The following is a 17,957-nucleotide window of genomic DNA, read 5'->3' as shown; positions in this document are numbered from 1 at the left end:
GTGGTTAAGAAACGAGTATTATTTAGATGTTACTTTTCTAGCTTACGACTAAATTGCTCGAATAAATGCTAATTTGTACTTATGTGTGGCGAATGGAAAATTATGGCTTTTTACTCGTGATACGTGTGTTTAAATTTCAAATAATGCGTGTCAGATTATTACCATTTTGGATCAACAAACACATGATCTAGACGGAAATTGGTTCGAAAGAAACTTGAATGGCTCAGGAATTACATGTTGGCATGATAAATTTCGACTCTATCTAGGCAACACATGGTCGACCTGAATTATTGAGTAATCATCAGCGCAATGCCCAACTCAAACTAATTTCCACCAAATCGAAGTCTCTCGTCCATTATCTAGATATAATACATATATTGTACCACAAAGAGTATCTTACCCGAAAATAATGTACTCATCCTTCCAGGTATCGCGTGGCTTGTGATTCCATTAAATATAAACTGGAATTCCAACGGATTCATTTTCCACAGTTGGAACCTTTTTGTGGCAATATGTGCCCTACCAAGGTGAGGTATCGGAAATTTTGTGATAAATTCTACAATGCACTTTGGCGCGTTAACTTTATCTTATATTTATAGCATATTTCTTGCACTCTGGTTGTTCATGTTTCCAGAGAGCCCGAAATTTCTCATTGAAACGGGCGAAATAGACGAAGCACTAGAGATCCTTAAGGATATGTATGCAAAAAACACAGGAAACGATAGGTCATCGTATCCGGTAAGTTTCATATTGACGAAGAATAAGAAAGCATAAATTAATCTACTCCTTTTTATTCCTAGGTTTCATCGCTCAAAGAAAAAGAAAGAGTTAGCATTATTTCACTCAAGTCTAATAAGCCTGTTAGAGCTCTAAGTATAAGAAGGCCTAAGGAATTGAAAATTCTCTTGGCAGAGATCTGGGAGCAAACAAAGGCATTGTGTAGACCTCCCCATTTATACAACACAGTTCTAACGTGTGCTATCCAGTTTGGTCTAACTTCAAGGTATCTGCCCATACTCATAGTCAATCCAAATGAATTTATCCATTTTATTTCCTGATAGCTACTATACGCTTATGATATGGTTCCCGGAGTTATTCGACAGGTTCGAATTGTTTGAGAATGAACATCCTGAACTCTCTGCGTCCGTATGCGAAGTCTCCTCAATAGTCGTCGTTAATGGGTAAATCTGCATAGCGAAATATAACTTTTATTGGTATTTCTACTTCTATTTTTCCAACTTGCAGGAGCGTGGAGACTGATTTCTGTAACCATACCATTGAAGACAGTGTGTACTGGCATACCATAATAATTGGGTTAGCCTGTATTCCAACCAGTTTTTGGCTGCCACTTTGTGTCCATAGGTTAGGGGCCAAATTTTTCCTAGGTAAGTACTTGGATTCGTTACAATGGCGATCCTGTCCAGAATATTATACCAAAGATAGAAGTCTTACAGTGAAGCAAACACAAAATCAGTACAACCTTCGTGCTATGTTATTTTCCAAAGCCATGTTATTTCTCAACAGTCCTGCCTGATCTTGCTTCATGTATTTCCATACTCAACACTCTAATTAGGCGTTATTGGAAACAAGCGACGATTTTAAGGAAAATATACAACCCTTTTCATTGCTCCTTTTATACAGTTTTATTCTTTGCTTACAAACGGAGTTTTTTTCTGACAGAGGTAATTCATATTCATGTGTTGCAGTGACGCTCCATTTAATCCATGATGCTTTTTCTTTCGTTATTAGAATAATTATTAGTGTGCCTCCGATATCCTCAGATATTAACTGGGAAAATCACTTTGAAGCTTCTTTCTAATGCTAAATCATTTTGAGTGCAGAATGAAACTAGACATCCGTAAGAATCATGGCTCTCAAATTCATCTTTCATCAAATCCATGTTTCTGCAATCATTTAGATTTTATAGTGATCCTTTATGAATCACTAATGATTTTTTTTTCATACCAAGATCTGTTCGGAAGGTAGTTGAATAGATAATTTGTATATGATTGGATTTTGCCACCTCCACACGGCAGCTAAAGTGATTTTTTTTTTTTTTTTTGGGAGTAGGGTAGGTGAATGCGATTACGCACAGAGTGTTGGACTCCCGCAACAGCACGCTGGTGGACTACCAACTAACCGTTTGACACATTACTTCGGGCTAGCCCTCCCGCTTCCCGGCTTTGGGAGCCTTCAAGTCAGGGAATTCCTTTCACCAACGGGAGGGGAGGGGAGGAAGGGAGTTGTTAGTTCAGGGAACCCCTTACCGTCCGATCCCTCCGCCGGTCGAGTTCAATCTTCTTCGTAGTAAGAAGAGCCCGAATATAATGCGCAATACGATTCCAACTGCCAGCGCTCTTCAGCGTCTCTCTGACAATGTTGTTTGGAGAGAGCTCCCCTGTGTCTGCATAAAGCTGCTGGCGGAGGCCGTCCCACCTCTCGCAAGAGAAAAAGGTGTGTTCAGCGTCATCCGCCACTCTATTGCAGAACACACAATCAGGAGATCGCGCCTTCCCAATCCTGTGCAGGTAAGACTGAAAACCTCCATGCCCACTTAGAAGTTGGGTAAGGAAGTAATCAATCTTACCGTGCTTTCTGTTCAACCATGGGTCTAATTTGTCGATGAGCCGCGCAGTCCACTTGCCCCTTGGCTCATTTTGCCAAGAAAGTTGCCACTCGCTAAAGGTGCGTTGACGTTCTTCACGGGCAACCACTTCTCTTAAGTTTTCGCCCTTACGGCGATAGATAGCTTTGCGCTCCTTGGCAAGGATGGCAACGGGAATCACTCCCACAATCACCATCACAGCCGGTTCGGAGACGGTGTGATAAGCAGACGCCACTCGCAAAGCTTCCCGCCTCTGCACTTGAGCGAGGCGTTTACGATGCACCTCCTTATCAAGGGCATCAGCCCATACCTCCGCAGCAGCTCAAGTGATAGCATCGTCCTATTCGCCACACTAACAATAGGCGACGAATTAGAGACTCTTTTGAATAATGTTTTTCAGGGTAAATTATATCTCAGGTAGTACACATCCATACCGCAATTAGTTGTTTGGCTTCCCATTTTTTGCTAATTTCAGATTCTGGTCGTGTAAGTAGTGGTTGGGATTCTTACTTAAACAATACTTTCCACGTTACGTCGTTTTTAGCTATCCGGGCAAGACCCGGATGTCTTCACTAAATTTTATCTGGTTTGATGCCAGAGGGTATAGTTTTCAGCATAGACTCTCTGCTGCTAGGGATACCACACGTCGTATTTCAGATTCACTACATGCCTCTGTCCCATCTTCTGTTTTAGATCGACCCCTAAACTGAAACTTCTGCTCGCTCAGATAGCTGCCTTTCCAGGAATATCATTATTGAGACTTTGGAATTCCGAAGTTGGCTTCATCACTTTGTGGATCATCTACCCGTGTACCGCAGATGACCACATACCATTTAGTTTACTTAGATCTGTCTATTGCAAAATTCGCCTTTCCCATTATTATATTGTCCAAAGATAGCACATAGTTACAACAACACTGAAAGATGCACTCTTTATGACACCCGTAACATGGTGTTTGCACAGGAAATAATTTTTTTCAGCTTTCCTTTGATCTACCTGGCCACAATTCTAGAGCCCCATAAATAAGTAAAAGTCTTACCAGGAGTTGCAATATCGAATATATTATGTACGGTTTGAAACCCCATGTAATCCCCCTTTTTAAGGTTTTGTGTAAAACAAAACCTTATTAAAATCGATTCAAAGTCTGTCTGTCTGTCTGTCTGTCTGTCACACGCATTTTTCTCCAAAACGGCTAAACCGATCCGAACGAAATTTGGTGGACAGATGGGAACTATGAAATCGCGCGCATACAGTGAGTGGCATAAATTTAGGTGGAGTTTAAAGGGGGGCTCCCCATACATGCAAAGGGGGGATTCAAAAATTTTTTTCACCGGATATAGTTGCGTAGGGTATCAAATGGAAGGCCTCGATTTGCACTTTCCGAAACTGATATTAGTTTTGGCATAAATTGCAAAGTGCGTGAGTAATGAGTCAAAATGTACGCACTTGAAGTGAGACAGGACTCATTTTCGGAAACTACCCAACCTAAAAATCCGGGAAAAATCAGGGTGGTGCGCCTAGATAAAATCTAGGCCTCAAAATATGTCCCATTCCGATATCTGCTCAAATAAACTTACTAATAGTATATTACTACTTTTTAGAAATTTACTGAAAAACCCCCCTTAGATTCATCCTAGGACTTCGGAATTTTGTACCAGCATAGAGAACAATATTTCGTATATATGTGCTAAATTTCATGGAAATCAGGTAATTAACGCCAAAGTTATAGCAGTTCAAACTTAGCAATTTCGCTGGAGTTTACTGCTTCCAAAGCCATGCAAATCAGATGCTGACGTCATAATTACCCGAGATAATTGACATTCGAGTGGAATATTAAAGTCACATTTATGAAGAATCTATTTATCTGCAGCCCTTTTTAAGGTTTTTTGTAAAACACTTATGTGAAATCTAATCTTCGAGAGATGTCCCATTCCGGTATCTGCTCAAAAAATTTACTAATAGTATATTATCAACTTTTAGAAATAGACTAAAAAACTCTCCTTAAGTTCATCCTAAGTGTACTAAATTTTGCACCGACATAGAGGACAGCTTCGTGGATACACATGCCAAGTTTCATGAAAATCCAACTATTATTGGGAAAGTTATAGCAGTTCAAACTTATCAATTTCGTGCTAATTAACAGCATCCTAAGCCATACAAATAAGATGCTGACGTCATAATTAACGACAATAATTGAAATTCCAGTGAAATATTAAAATTTCACTCAAGCAGAATCTAATTCTCCCTAGCCCTTTTAAAGGTTTTGTTTGTAAAACAAAACCTTATTAAAATCGGTTTACTGTCTGTCTGTCCGTCACACGCATTTTTCTCGGAGACGGTTACAGCGATTGACACAAAATTTGGTAGAAAGGTGGGAACTGTGAACGCTCACGCATATAGTGAGTTACATCCTCTTACGACGAATTAAAGGGGGGGTCCCCATACATGCAAAAGGGGGGTGTAAATTTTTTTTTCATCAAATATAGTCATGTGGGGTATCAAATTAAAGGTCTCGGTTAGTACTTTTCGAAGCCGGTATTAGTTTTGACTTTCGCTGAAAAGGTGGGGAGTGCGGGGGGTTGAAAGTGGTCATTTTTTTAACGAACCCATTCTCAGGAACTACCCAACCCAAAAATCTGGGAAAAATCAGGGGGCTGCCACTATATGGTGCCTAGGCTCCGAAATACCCTCCATATCGATACCTGTTCAAATAAAGTTAATAATAGTATATTACTATAATTTTTAGTAATTGACAGGAAAACCCCCCTTAAGTTCACCCTAGAATCACAAAATTTTGCAGCAATGTAGGCTACAGTATAGATCATGATCATGAATTTGGTGAAAATCGCACTATTACTGACAAAGTTATACTAGGTCAAATCTGTGCTCCTCTGCAAATTCAAGACTATGAATGTCAATATCACTTGAAAGTGGCTATTTTCACATAATAAATGCATATTTTACGTGCTACATGCTAATGGGACAAATGCACACCCAAATCTCTTTATAAAAGAAATACACAAAACTTTTCATACCTGAAGCGTCTAACTTCCGGTTTCCCGACTTGTTTGTAGTTACCACACGCTCGAAATATTTGTTCAATTGAGATTTTTACCTATGATTAATATACTCTCAAATACTTAACCTCATTTGCTTCCTGCAGCTATTTTCCAAAAGAGATAGCAACTCATATTCATCGAGCTTCTATCCTTTTTCTAGTACACTCTAGGAGACCAATGTTGTTGAGGTTTCTCGGGAGGAACTGAAGTTTTCAAAGGACTCTTCCTGCACATTCCCGAGCTTAGCTAACAAAAAGGCAAGCAAGCACGCGTCGGCAGTACACTTCGCTGGAGTATCCGTATTTGCGGGTGGACCTTCACGGTCAACTTCGGTAAACTTTTTAGATTTTTGGCATATTTGCCCCCCCCCCTTCCCATTCTTTCTCCCCTCTTGGTCGTCTCACACCCTGCCTCGTGAAACCAACATATTGTATTACATTGCCAGGCGGATTTAGTTCACTTTAACTATTTCTCGTATATTCTATGCGCTACGTTCTTAACCTTACCTCTTCCCCTTTTCGCAGTTGACCCTGGATTGAAGCGATCATAGAGTTGATCACATCCCAATCCTCCTGCGATGTTAACATTCTCCCCACGACATTTCCCCGTATCAGTGCCCTAAAGTTTTTTCTAGATTTCTCCTCTCGCTCATGAATCTCGAACAGTGGAAAGAAGAATACGTGCTCTGGGTTTTCGGGGACTCCATTGCAGTTAGGATAATTGGGTGAATTGTCTAATTTAAACCTATACAAGTACTGGTGGTATCCTCCATGCCTATGAGAGACTGAATGAGATAATAATTGATTTCCCCATTCTGTTTCCCCAGTCAGTTCTTGATGGTACGGATAAGCTTGTGTGTCCACCGGCCCTTTCCTCAGTGCTCCCAACGTTCCTGTCATCTCTCTTTCGGCGTTCCTCATCTGCGACTAAAGAGACACCGATTTCAGATTGTATATGCTCATCATCTCATTTGCTAAAATGTCAATTGGCATCATTTCCGACGAATGCAGATTCATTTGAGACGGTTTTGAAGGCAGAACACACCCTTCGGACTGGCCTCCTGTACACCGCTCTCAGTTTGGGGGATTGCAAGATATTTGAAATTACTTTCCCCAAAAAGGGATGGCATAAAGCAAGATCGAGCTCAAATAGCCTACAAGGGTGCCGCGTCCCTCCTACGTTCAGCATTATCCTTGCCAGGAACATACATGCACTATTCTCAGAAACGGTTGCACCTATTGACATGAAATCCAGTAGAAATTTCGGAACTGTGGAAATCCTATTATTATTAACAAAGTTACAATAGGTCAAAGTTTCATTCGCATCAAATTTGTACTCCCTAGGAGGTAAAATATCGGTACCACTTCGAATTGAATATCGGGTATATTCCCAGCTATATATAAGTAGAACCATCGTGTAGTTAAATATTCATACATTAAAAATCAACAAAACCTTTCATACCTGGAGCGCCGACTTATTTTCTCATTGTAATGACCAAAGCCCTCTTTCTTGATTCCACAGATTCTCCCTGTTTCATTTGGTTATCTTTGTTCCCCCTTCCTGACCAGTTCATCCATGCCCTCATTGCCTTCTAACCCAATAAAACCGGAAACCCAGAGTATCCAGACCCTATTGTGCGAACAAAAGGTTTTCAATTTATTGAAACATTCTTACACCTGTTTAGACTTTACCTAGTTTGACCTAAGTGCATTATAAATAGAATTTCAATATTCTGCCCCTTATAATTGCCTTGGAGGTCATAGTAAGCTCACCTGTCTATAACCCATATTTTCGTCTAAAATATACTAACATGCTTACGAATTGGCTTCAACTATATTTTGCTTAGACCAATGGCCCCCTCACCCGCGCTGTTGGGGACCCGTCAGTGTATCAGGTAATCAGTTTTTGGTTTAGGCCGTAGGTTTGCAGTCTGCCCGCTTTCCCCAACTTATTTCAAATTTCTTCCCAAAATGGAAACTCACTGTCATGTTATCCCTTGGTATAAGCAATTCGGGTTCCGCCTAGAAAAAAAATATTGATCTTCCTTCGATTTACGCAGCTCTCTGCCTCGCTAAGAAGGACCTTCAGGAATACTGTTGTGCCAAGTTTACCAACCCATGGGTAATTTACTAATGCGGTTATTATGACATTTTTTCCCTGTTGTATCATTAAAGCCATGTTTTTTTGTTCCCGAAACATGTGTTTGACAGTAGCTTCTGATCTACTGTTTTGTTTTGTTTTGTTTTTAAAATCATTTTTATTTTTAAGAAATAGGTAACAATAGTATATAGATTGGAAAAATGAACAATAAAAAACAATCTTTTAAAATAACAAAAATAACTTAAATCTAATGGCCACTGTGGGCTCTCAAAATTTTTGAATAACGATTTACAGACAGAGAAGAGAAACAGTAAGAAATGAAAACCTAATTTTACAATAAGTTGTCGGGAAATGGTCAAAAACCCGACAGAATTCACTTGGCCTTAGTGGCAAATAAAGAAATATAAAAGTAATAATAAAAGTAATAAAAAATACTTTTAACTTAAATTATTGTTCTTAAAACTATCATAATTATATATTTTATATTACACATTTTTTCTTTTTTTTTACAATAACATCCATACAAAAAAAACAAAGAATAATAACGTATGTATTTATAAGCTACAACTGGAGACAAAATCAGCACCCGTTCAATGTGTACATATTTACAAAGCCCCACCAAGAAACAAATGGCAGAACTGAGCACGGCCACCGCTAACCGGCATCCCGCAGCCACCAGTACCAAGATTTCTCTTTTTCATCCCGCTTAATGTCAATTGCTCTCGCTCTGGAGTATCTCCAGTCGAATCCCGGAGCCCCCACTGTCAAATTCGGGGGGTATTCTATCCTTTTGTCCGTGGCCCGTCTATGTATATGATACATAACCGGATCACCGGCAGAATCAAGAATTAGACCATTCCTGTCAAGATACACGAACGCTTCGGGAGGAATGAAGCCTGTCGTGAGAGTTTTCTCGAAATACCCATCATTTGGGTAGAACGGCTGCGAAACCCAAGGGTTCTCACCATGCGAAGCAGATCGCACTATATGATTCCGAATCAATCTGACGATAACTGTGTCGATTCTTGGCACAGCAGCAGCTGCATACATCACTTCATTAGTTACATAGTGCTCATAGTTTGACGAAGCAGTCTTATTAAGCCCCGTGCAAGCACGCAGACATTTCCTTTCAAAGATCCTTATTTTCTCCATTTGGCTAGCACTCAAATTAAACCAGATAGCACACCCGTAGGTGAGCACCGGTCTAACCAAAGTAAGATAGCAAATAATCTTAACCTTCCGGCTAAGATGTGGAGCATAAAAGAGTCTTCGGAGAGACATGAATGCCTTGCGAGCGCTCTCTAGCGCGACTTTAACCTGCTCGTTAAATTGGAGACGCTCGTCAATACGCACACCCAGGTATCTAACGCACTTCTTATGAGGAATGCGCTCAGAACTATCCTCGTTCGCGACAATGTGGAAATCTCTCCAATTCCTTGTCAAGTTCCTACTGGCATACGCCAAGGAATTTCGAAACAGAATCGTTTCACACTTTTGCGCATTGATTTTCATCCGCGAACTGTTCGTGAAGAACTTAATATCATTGAACATCTTCTGAAGTTCAACTTGCACCTCAGTTACCTTCTTGTGCGCCGTCTAGGCTATCAGATCGTCAGCAAAGGCAACCAACGACCTTTTAGGAGATTTATTAAAATCGAAAGAATTGAGCAATTCGCCGACAAATACCGCAAAAAGTGTAGGCGCAGTCACTGTCCCTTGCTGTAATCCATTCAGAACATGAAATTCTCTGTTAGTAGTGAGATTTCCGTCCGTAATGACAAAGCACTTGCCATACAGCATACTACACATCATCGCTACGAGGTGGCTGGGAAACTCATTCTTCAGGAGCCTGAAAATCAGTCCATCCAACCAGACGGTATCAAAGGCTTTCTCCATGTCTATAAGGCAAGCGCCTACGCACTCACCATTGTTAATCCGCCAGCAAATATCAGACGTTACCTTCGTTATTGCATGTATTGTCGAATGTCCAGATCGAAATCCGAATTGCGCGTTCGGCAATAATTCCTTCTTCTTGATATGCCCGTTCAAGGCTTTCAATACCAAAACCTCAAACACCTTGCTGATGTTAGGCAGCAAACTGATTGGGCGGTAGCTTTGAGGGCTGGATGAATCCTTCCCTCTCTTTAAAATCGGGAATACTCGGGCTTTCTTCCATTGTCCTGGAAAGAAGGAATTGTTCAATAAATTATTGAACAAAATGCAATAATTACGAATGGCAATGTCTGGTAAATGCCTGAGGACCACGTTGGGAATGCCATCCATACCGGATGATCTCTTATTGTTTACTCTTCTGAATATGGAAGTTAACTCAACACATGAGACAAAGTAATCAAGCAGATTATCACTCGGTATGAGATCAGCCTGCAACGCAGAGCTAAATTGGAGAACTGTGGTGCCGTTCAGGCTATATTTGAAATTGTGGACATCTCGTTCTACAATTTCCGAAAGTCGCGTTGGCTCTAAGTCCGTTCTGGGCCGATGCACCGATTCAAAGTGCTCCCCTATAAGTTCAAGTTTCAGAACATCATCCATCACAATGTAATTGCCTTGCGCATCAGCAGTTACACTATTCGTGTCTATACAAGAGTTAATAAGGTGTTGTATCTCGCTGCCACCGATTTTAATTCTCGGCACAGTTATTCGTGACTTCTTCCGGAATAACGTATTTATCTTAGTAAACATGGAATCTGGATCGCTTGGTGAAATACCCTTTAACTTCTCCCGCCACTGGGAGTTCACTTCATTCACGTAATGTTGACGGATAAGATCCCGCGCGATCTTTAGAAGTGATTTGAACTCAACCAATATGGGATGATGATAGTCCCCATATCTCCGATAGATTTTGTTGACGCGAGTGAGCAGAAGGCTTTTCACTTTTTTCAACCGTTTTATGGCTGCAGTTTCATATCCTTCCATATTATTGCGAGGTTTAATCTTAGGGACGACTTGTTCAATTGTTTCCAGCGTCAAGTTCTCCAGCTTGAGAAGATACTGAAGTATTTCCTCGTTGCTCAAGTTCCTGTCACCTGGTGCAATTGTACTGTCGTTTTCCCCATCAAGAGGTGGGCATTCCTCTCGATATCCCCGAATAAACCTCTCTTGGAATTTCTTCCAATTTGTTTGTTTAAAGTTCAGCCTGTGGACGCCACTGTCCATCGGCAGAAGGCGAACTCTTCGTCCATCAAACAGAACTTCAATAAGAATAGCGTTATGGTCGCTATCGTAAGGAAGAGTCTGTAGTTTCCGTTGAGGATTCCTAAAATTAAAATTCAAGCGCGCGTCAGCAATGCACAAATCCAGATAGGAATTTGCCCTGGGCCAGGTTGGACTCTCTGACCCATATAATTCGCATTTATACTCTATCTGGTATTGCTCTATCCAAGATTTGAGGAATACCCCTCTGGGATTGTGTGTGGCGTTTAGCCACGAGGTATGCTTAGCATTCAAGTCGCCAGCTATAATATAGTAATTATGAATTATGAATTATGAACTTGGCTCGGTTGTTTCCCACTGCATAGACTGACAGAATGTATAAATTCCCTCCTCTAGGCAGTGAAAAAAGAATACATGAAACTTCGATACACTCAAAGGTTTCAAATTCAGGCCTATTAATATGCCTGAAACGATAATGGCGACCCATAAGTATTCCGGTACCACCTCCCCCATCACAATTTCGTCTATCGTTCCTTACGAATTCAAAATCCTTGAATGTTATCGAATGCCTCGGATTGAGGTGGGTTTCTGAAATCAAGACTATGTCAGGCTGTTGTCTGGCAGCGAAATCAAGGAGCTCCGCTCTTCGATGGATTCCTACGATGGAATTCACATTAATCGCGATGATCCGGAGACCATCCAGTGGTACCGCTGTGACTGCAGACCTAGCAGCGGACATGCTGTTTGTGTAAATATTCTGTTAAGCTATTTATTTTTGTATTGTGTACGTGTAGCGTATGCTGCATGTTTTCACACATGGTTAGTATTTTATTGAGGATAGTGTTCATCCCGCCACTTGCATCTTGTTGGGGCTTCTTAGCTCCCCCTTGTCGAACTACTTCTGCAAATGGGATCCCCGAGACGATTGGTGCCGAAGGGACGGTACTGTCCAACGCCGCTGACGCCTTCGTTCTTTGGGCCGATCTCGGAGCCTGCTGCCTTGTGACCTTAACATTGCGGTATGTAGGACATCCACGGTACGAAGCCGGATGCCCTCCGCTTCCGCAGTTAACACAGAAAGTTTTTTCCTTGCCATCTGCTTCAGTCAGCGAACATTCAGCTGCGGTATGGTCTTTCCCGCACTTTACACATCGTAAGGTCATTTGACAGTTCACTGCCGAGTGACCATAGCGCTGGCATCTTCGACACTCGACTATTTCGCCCCTTAGCAGGCGCTCAAAACGAATGGCCTGGTAATTAAGCGACCTGATGCCGATCAGATCGCTTCCCCGGGTCTCCGGGCTTATCTGCACGAGGAAGTGCGGCAGGATTTGCTTTTCCAAAACGGACCTCCTCGTACTAAACCGTGACACTGAGAGGAACTTAACCTCAGTTCCCGTCTCCCGGAGCATTTTGAGCACCTCATCGGGCTCTTCCTCCGCATCCAAGCCTTTCAGAAGGAAGGTTTGCACCTTCTCTTCCTTTGGAGTGTAGGTGAAGTGAGGAGCCTTCACTCGCTCGAGGACCTCCCGTGCTTTTTTGTAATCTGCAATTTTATTGCATTTGACTTGGGCTCTCTCGGCCCCCGTCTTTTTGATAACAAAATTTGAGAGCCCCGCGCTCCTATTAAGTAGAGTGGCTAAATCTCTACCACCTAATTTATAAACATTAATGGGGGGCACCCTTTCCCCCTTTTCTTTATTTCGGGTGCTAATTGTATCCCCAGTCGGACCATTTTTTAAATTTTCACTCGTACTTGCATTATTTTTTAAATTTTCACTCGTACTTGCATTATTTTTAACATTATTTAACATTTTTTCTTGAGTTTTGTTTTTTTTCTTTAATTTTTTGGAAACATAAACCAAAAACTCACCCAATTTTCCATCTTCACTATTGCAACTTGCCTGGTTAGCATCCTCTTCTGGGACATTTCCATCGCCACCGTTGTCGCCGACTCTCGTATCGTCTGCTTTACTGCTCTCTGTGTCCTCCATACGGACAGATTCGGTGTCGAGAACTTGTTCGCCCTCAAGGCAGCCCGGTTCCTCCATGATTGCAAAAGTAGTCGAAGATAGCTTAACCTTTTTTCTGGCTACCTTTGGAGACGGCGGGCCCGCCTCCCCAGCCATTAGCTGCTCTGTAAGCTTTTCATTTTTTTTATCAATGTTGTAATTTGCTTCTTGAAATCTTCGAGTGTCTTCGCCAGCTCGCCATTTCTTCTTTCAAGATTGGCTATCCTCACTTTGGCTATTTTCAAGTCTGGATCCTCCTCGTTGCGGACTCCACGACCGATCCGAGTGCCCCTAGGCCTTATGGTGGGGGGCCGGTCTGGTCCGCCACCCGCCGGCGGCTCGCCGCTCATTCCCGCCAAGCCAAAAAAAACGAATTTTTTCTCAAAACTTTTTAAGTAACTTAGATAATAACTCAAAAGTAAATTAGTTTCAATTAAGTTTTAAATTATATATTATTAATTAAGTAATATAAATATCTTTTTATATTCTTGATAAAAGTTTAATTTCAATTTTAAATTATTTTTATTAATAATATCAATTTGTAGACACGTCCGTTCTCTACAAATGTCAGCCTACTCCTCTGATCTACTGTAATTCCCAAATGTTTGACCTATATTTCCTTATTGGTTCTCAAGTGATCGTTAGTGGTGCTATGTACTGTTGCACGACCCCGCCCTCCTGCATATAGGATGTCCTCATATTTGCCCCAACAGATTAATACAATCTAGGGTTTTATTTCAAAATTTGGTAGCTCTCCCAGGAGTTCATGTGCTACTATATTCCTGTTCGGCCTGTTTTCTAATATTTTCCTCTTCCAGAAGGCCGAGCAGTTCTTGACTCCTGGAGTAGTGCTAGGAAAATGCCATCCGCTCCGAGTGTTTTGAAGGTTCCCACTACCCCTTTTCCGATCATACTTTCGCTATTTTCCAATTTGCTTTCTTCTCCCTTTGTCTGTTGTTGAGGTATCAAACAGAATGTTACTGTCAGACAGAATGTTACTGACAGATGTGTCAAGACCACTTATTTTCGGTAAATTTCCTATTTTCCTTTTTCACACAGGCAGAGGGTGTTACTCTACCCTTAGCTACAAACTTGTATAGACTCGATGTTTTGTGATTTCTGGTCACAAAAGGTGGCATTTCTCCTATACTGTTTCCAATGGAACTTGGACAGTCACGGGATTTCGAGTAAAAACGCTGACCGGACATATGCTTTTAATTTAGATCTGAGAATATTACAAGTCCTTGGTTTTTCACAAAAAAAGTAACCTGTATTACCTGTATAGAATTTATGTACTACTACTTTAAACATAACTGTTTATTACTTTAATCAAATTCTTTTTAGATACCCAAATTCTTTTTAGATACCCAAATTCTATTATATTAAATATGATTTATTAAATCACATAGCATATTATACCAAAAATTATTCCTGCTATAATGACAAGTCAAATATTCATTTTTTGCACGTTGATAAACAATTTACCTTGTTTTTAAATCTTAATGCCAGCTGGAATCAAAAATGAAAAACTGAAAAGCATGCTCCGCGGTTGACGACTGTTTGGAATCGAATCTCACTCCGTCATAGTTGAAAACTTCTTCCTTGCAGGAAACAAATTTGCCCCCGGTATACTTAGGAATCTTGAGCCAACACTATTCCCATGCCATCCCTGGAAATTGTCCTTGCAAATACTGCAAACAGCTTCTACATGGTGATGGTACATCTGGGCTATTTCAGTACTGACCATTGACACCATTCATGCTGGCAGTTCTTAGAGCTTCGTCCTACTCTGGCATGTCTTCTGCATCGCTCTGATATCTTTTATGTGCGGCAGTTTTCTCATCAATGGTCAACTGTCATTCTTTGTCAAACCAGTCATTCCATTTGCACCAAATTTGATTGCCTCTTTCAGCTAAATCCACTTCACATCAATCAAAACTAAATTTTTGGTGCCTTGTAAAACTTTTTTTGTAAATTTTGGCGTTTTTCTCAAGGCTTGTTTAATGAATAAAAAAAAACTACCGAAAGAATCGCGACTGTCGTAGTTTGCTAACCGTAGAAATATGTTCTGAATAAGTCATGAAAATTTCAAAGAATTTCGTTGGATAAATTTTGAACTATAGTGGAAACCGATTTTCAGCATGCAGTTTCAAGAAAAACGCATTTAAAAAGTAGAATGCGATTTTTGGCCATAAAACTTTAATTGACCATTAATCTTCTATCCCTGATCCATAAACCTTAGGTTTCTTGAAGCAACACATGTACAGTCTTGGCTTCAATTCTTGTCCTGTTAGCGAAGTCATTCGAATGTAATTCGGACCGGTAAATACGCGCTTTATTACGGCGATCAACAAAGACCTGGAATATGACATTTTGCCTGTTTAACACTGTAATTTCCGAACGACTCCGAATATCAATCATCAATCTGCCCATATATGCTACACTATATCTAGACACAATTGATGCAAGAAAAATTGATTCCTCGGGTCTGACACACGAGATGTCCCCCTTAAAGGAAACAAGTCGGAAAGATTTCCATGAATTGAAGAGACTGCTTCCGTTTTTGCTTATATCGTGGTTGTCTTCCCAATTCGATCAGGGGCTCAATTCAGGTTCCAAAACAATATTCAATAGTCGGTTGCACAACATCCAACTCAGAGGATCAGTCGGCTCTCTTTCTATTACATGCTCCTCTCCCCTTTATTGAGGACACTTGGAAGTGGGAGTACGATTTGGTAGTAGGGCTGTAGGTCGTATATTATCCAGTCATTTCTTGATGTTTGCAGTGCCGAATCTGCAAACCCTTCTGGAACACAGACTACCTTTGGACCGCCCTTTCCAAGCATGGTCTCTAGTAATTTTGATGGTCACGCGTTTACGAACTGCATAATGCTCACATGAGTTCAAGTTTAAAACCTTACTCCTGTGTGCGTCAAAACTTGATATACCAGAAACATTGAACAAACATTTAGCCAGATTGGATCCTAGAGGGAATTCATCAAGGCTGGCCTAGATTGTAAGGTTACGTGGAGCCAAGAAATAACGCAACCCCCGGTGGAAAGTTTAGGTATAAGAAATTACAAAATTGATTTCGTAAAAGACGTGAAGTTAAGCAGGTTTCGCTGTAAGCCGCTGTTGAATTCCGAAGGTGTGGTTGAATAACACCTTTGTAGTTGAAAGCCGTAATCTTTGTTTGCCACAGAAGTGCTAGATGGATCACGCTTATATTATATTCTGCTAAACGTCATATTTTCAAGTTTCTCATAGGAAATTCTTTACTTTTCCTTACAGTATTCAGCTTAGTTGTAGCCGGAGGGGTTACGATTGGACTGTACTTTGTAGTGAACTCAATTCAAAATTTAGTTTTATCGTGTATATTTGAAGCACTTACATCACTCGGAATAAGTACAGTCTATTGTGTGATGGTCGATCTATTTCCAACAAATTTAAGGTAAATACTATTTTGTGGTAAATATTCAAATTTTTCTAGATAACTCCCACAATTGTATAATAAAATTATTATTATTATCTATTAACAGAGTAATGGCGGCAGCCTTATCATTAACATTCGGCCGAGGAGGTGCCTTATTAGGGAACCTGATTTTCGGATTTTTAATAGATTTAAATTGTGTCGTGCCAGTAGTTTTATTTTCAGCAATGCTTTTCAGTAAGTCGTCGTAGGATATATAATTCAAGCAAGTATCTTACATAAATATCTTTCCATTCACAGTAAGTGGCGGGTTATGCTTACTATTGCCTAGTACAGGGTCACAGGCTCTAGATTGAAACCAACACCACCAATGCTACCACCGTCTGACCAACATATCAGATCAAGCCTGTCACGATTGCTTAGAAGAGAATAAAAGTAGAAAGATACCAGAGTAGATCTTAGGAATTTATCTAGAAAGTGACATGTGTTTTGTACATACAGAAACTGTGACATAGCGAATTTTCAAGTGCATTACCTACATATGATATTAATATTTATAGTAATGATTATATACATGTTGTTATTTATATAAGTAGGAAAATAAATTCATATTTAATTTTATATATAAAAACAAAAGTAATTATCTTTTATGGGAATTATTTTGTTATATAAGATTTATAAAAGCACAAAAAGACTTACATGTTACTTAGTAACAAAATAAAAAAATTGGAATACAAGGAATATAAAAAAAATCAAAGTAAAATGAGAATATGACAAATCTGAAACAATAACTTTACGATTACGATTAGAATTTAGCATGCAACGATCATCAGAGCAAAAATATTCCGAGTGGATTAAAACAAACAAAACAATGGCGTAATGATCATAAATAAAATATTTGAAATATACGAAAGTAAAAGAATATATCACAAAATAACCATAAATGATCAGTGATTTTAAAATACAGATATTGTTAGGATATTTTCTGTAGTAAAAAAAATATATTTTATTACCGATACACAGTGATGATGAAATTTCACGTAAGATAATTTTTACTTTTTATTTCAAAAAAGCTTTTAAGTATATTTCCTAGCGTATATTTTTGTTTTAACTATTTTTACGGACATACTTGCTTTTTCTTTGTCTGCTTCATTGCTTGTTACTTTTTAATATGATTTCAACACGAAACATGTAGAATGAAAATTGATTAGTACAATATTACAAAAAAATGCTACAAGTCAATTAGAGAATTGTACAGGAAAATAAGTTATTTTGATGATATTTTATTTTTCTATTTATAAATATGTATATTCAACGTAAAATAATTTAATGTGTAATAATAATAATACAATTTTAAAAGATGACCGGTTTTGATTTAATAAAATTGTTTTTCCTCAGATTAGTCTTAGTAGTTAGCTCATTTATTTGTGAATAATTCAGCACCCTTATACTAGAAGGCGATGAATATTGACTATCTGTCGACTTCGGCTGTGGAAGAACCGATCCAAAGGTTGCATAATAACTAAGAATCTTTTGTGTAGCTTTTTAGGCAAGTCGGAACTACTATGAATATGACA

At 39.7% G+C, this 17,957-nt stretch overlaps 1 protein-coding gene across 5 annotated transcripts in view; it reads left to right on the top strand.

The window, feature by feature from the left end:
- LOC119646283 (synaptic vesicle glycoprotein 2C-like) overlaps window positions 1-17,742 on the top strand; it is a 92,550-nt gene extending 74,808 nt beyond the window's left edge. For all 5 annotated transcript variants that reach the window (XM_038046693.1, XM_038046692.1, XM_038046694.1 and 2 more), the window contains exons 5-12: window positions 428-527; window positions 600-738; window positions 801-1,003; window positions 1,062-1,181; window positions 1,246-1,385; window positions 16,242-16,401; window positions 16,490-16,617; window positions 16,681-17,742. In XM_038046693.1, the coding sequence (XP_037902621.1) occupies window positions 428-527; window positions 600-738; window positions 801-1,003; window positions 1,062-1,181; window positions 1,246-1,385; window positions 16,242-16,401; window positions 16,490-16,617; window positions 16,681-16,736 (1,046 nt within the window). In that variant the 3' untranslated portion in view covers window positions 16,737-17,742. The remainder of the gene's footprint in view (window positions 1-427; window positions 528-599; window positions 739-800; window positions 1,004-1,061; window positions 1,182-1,245; window positions 1,386-16,241; window positions 16,402-16,489; window positions 16,618-16,680) is intronic.
- Window positions 17,743-17,957: the final 215 nt, after the last annotated feature.

The sequence above is a fragment of the Hermetia illucens genome, chromosome 1 (assembly GCF_905115235.1).
Source record: "Hermetia illucens chromosome 1, iHerIll2.2.curated.20191125, whole genome shotgun sequence".
Taxonomy (NCBI): Eukaryota; Metazoa; Arthropoda; class Insecta; order Diptera; family Stratiomyidae; genus Hermetia; species Hermetia illucens.
This window is presented reverse-complemented; position numbering and strand designations above follow the sequence as displayed.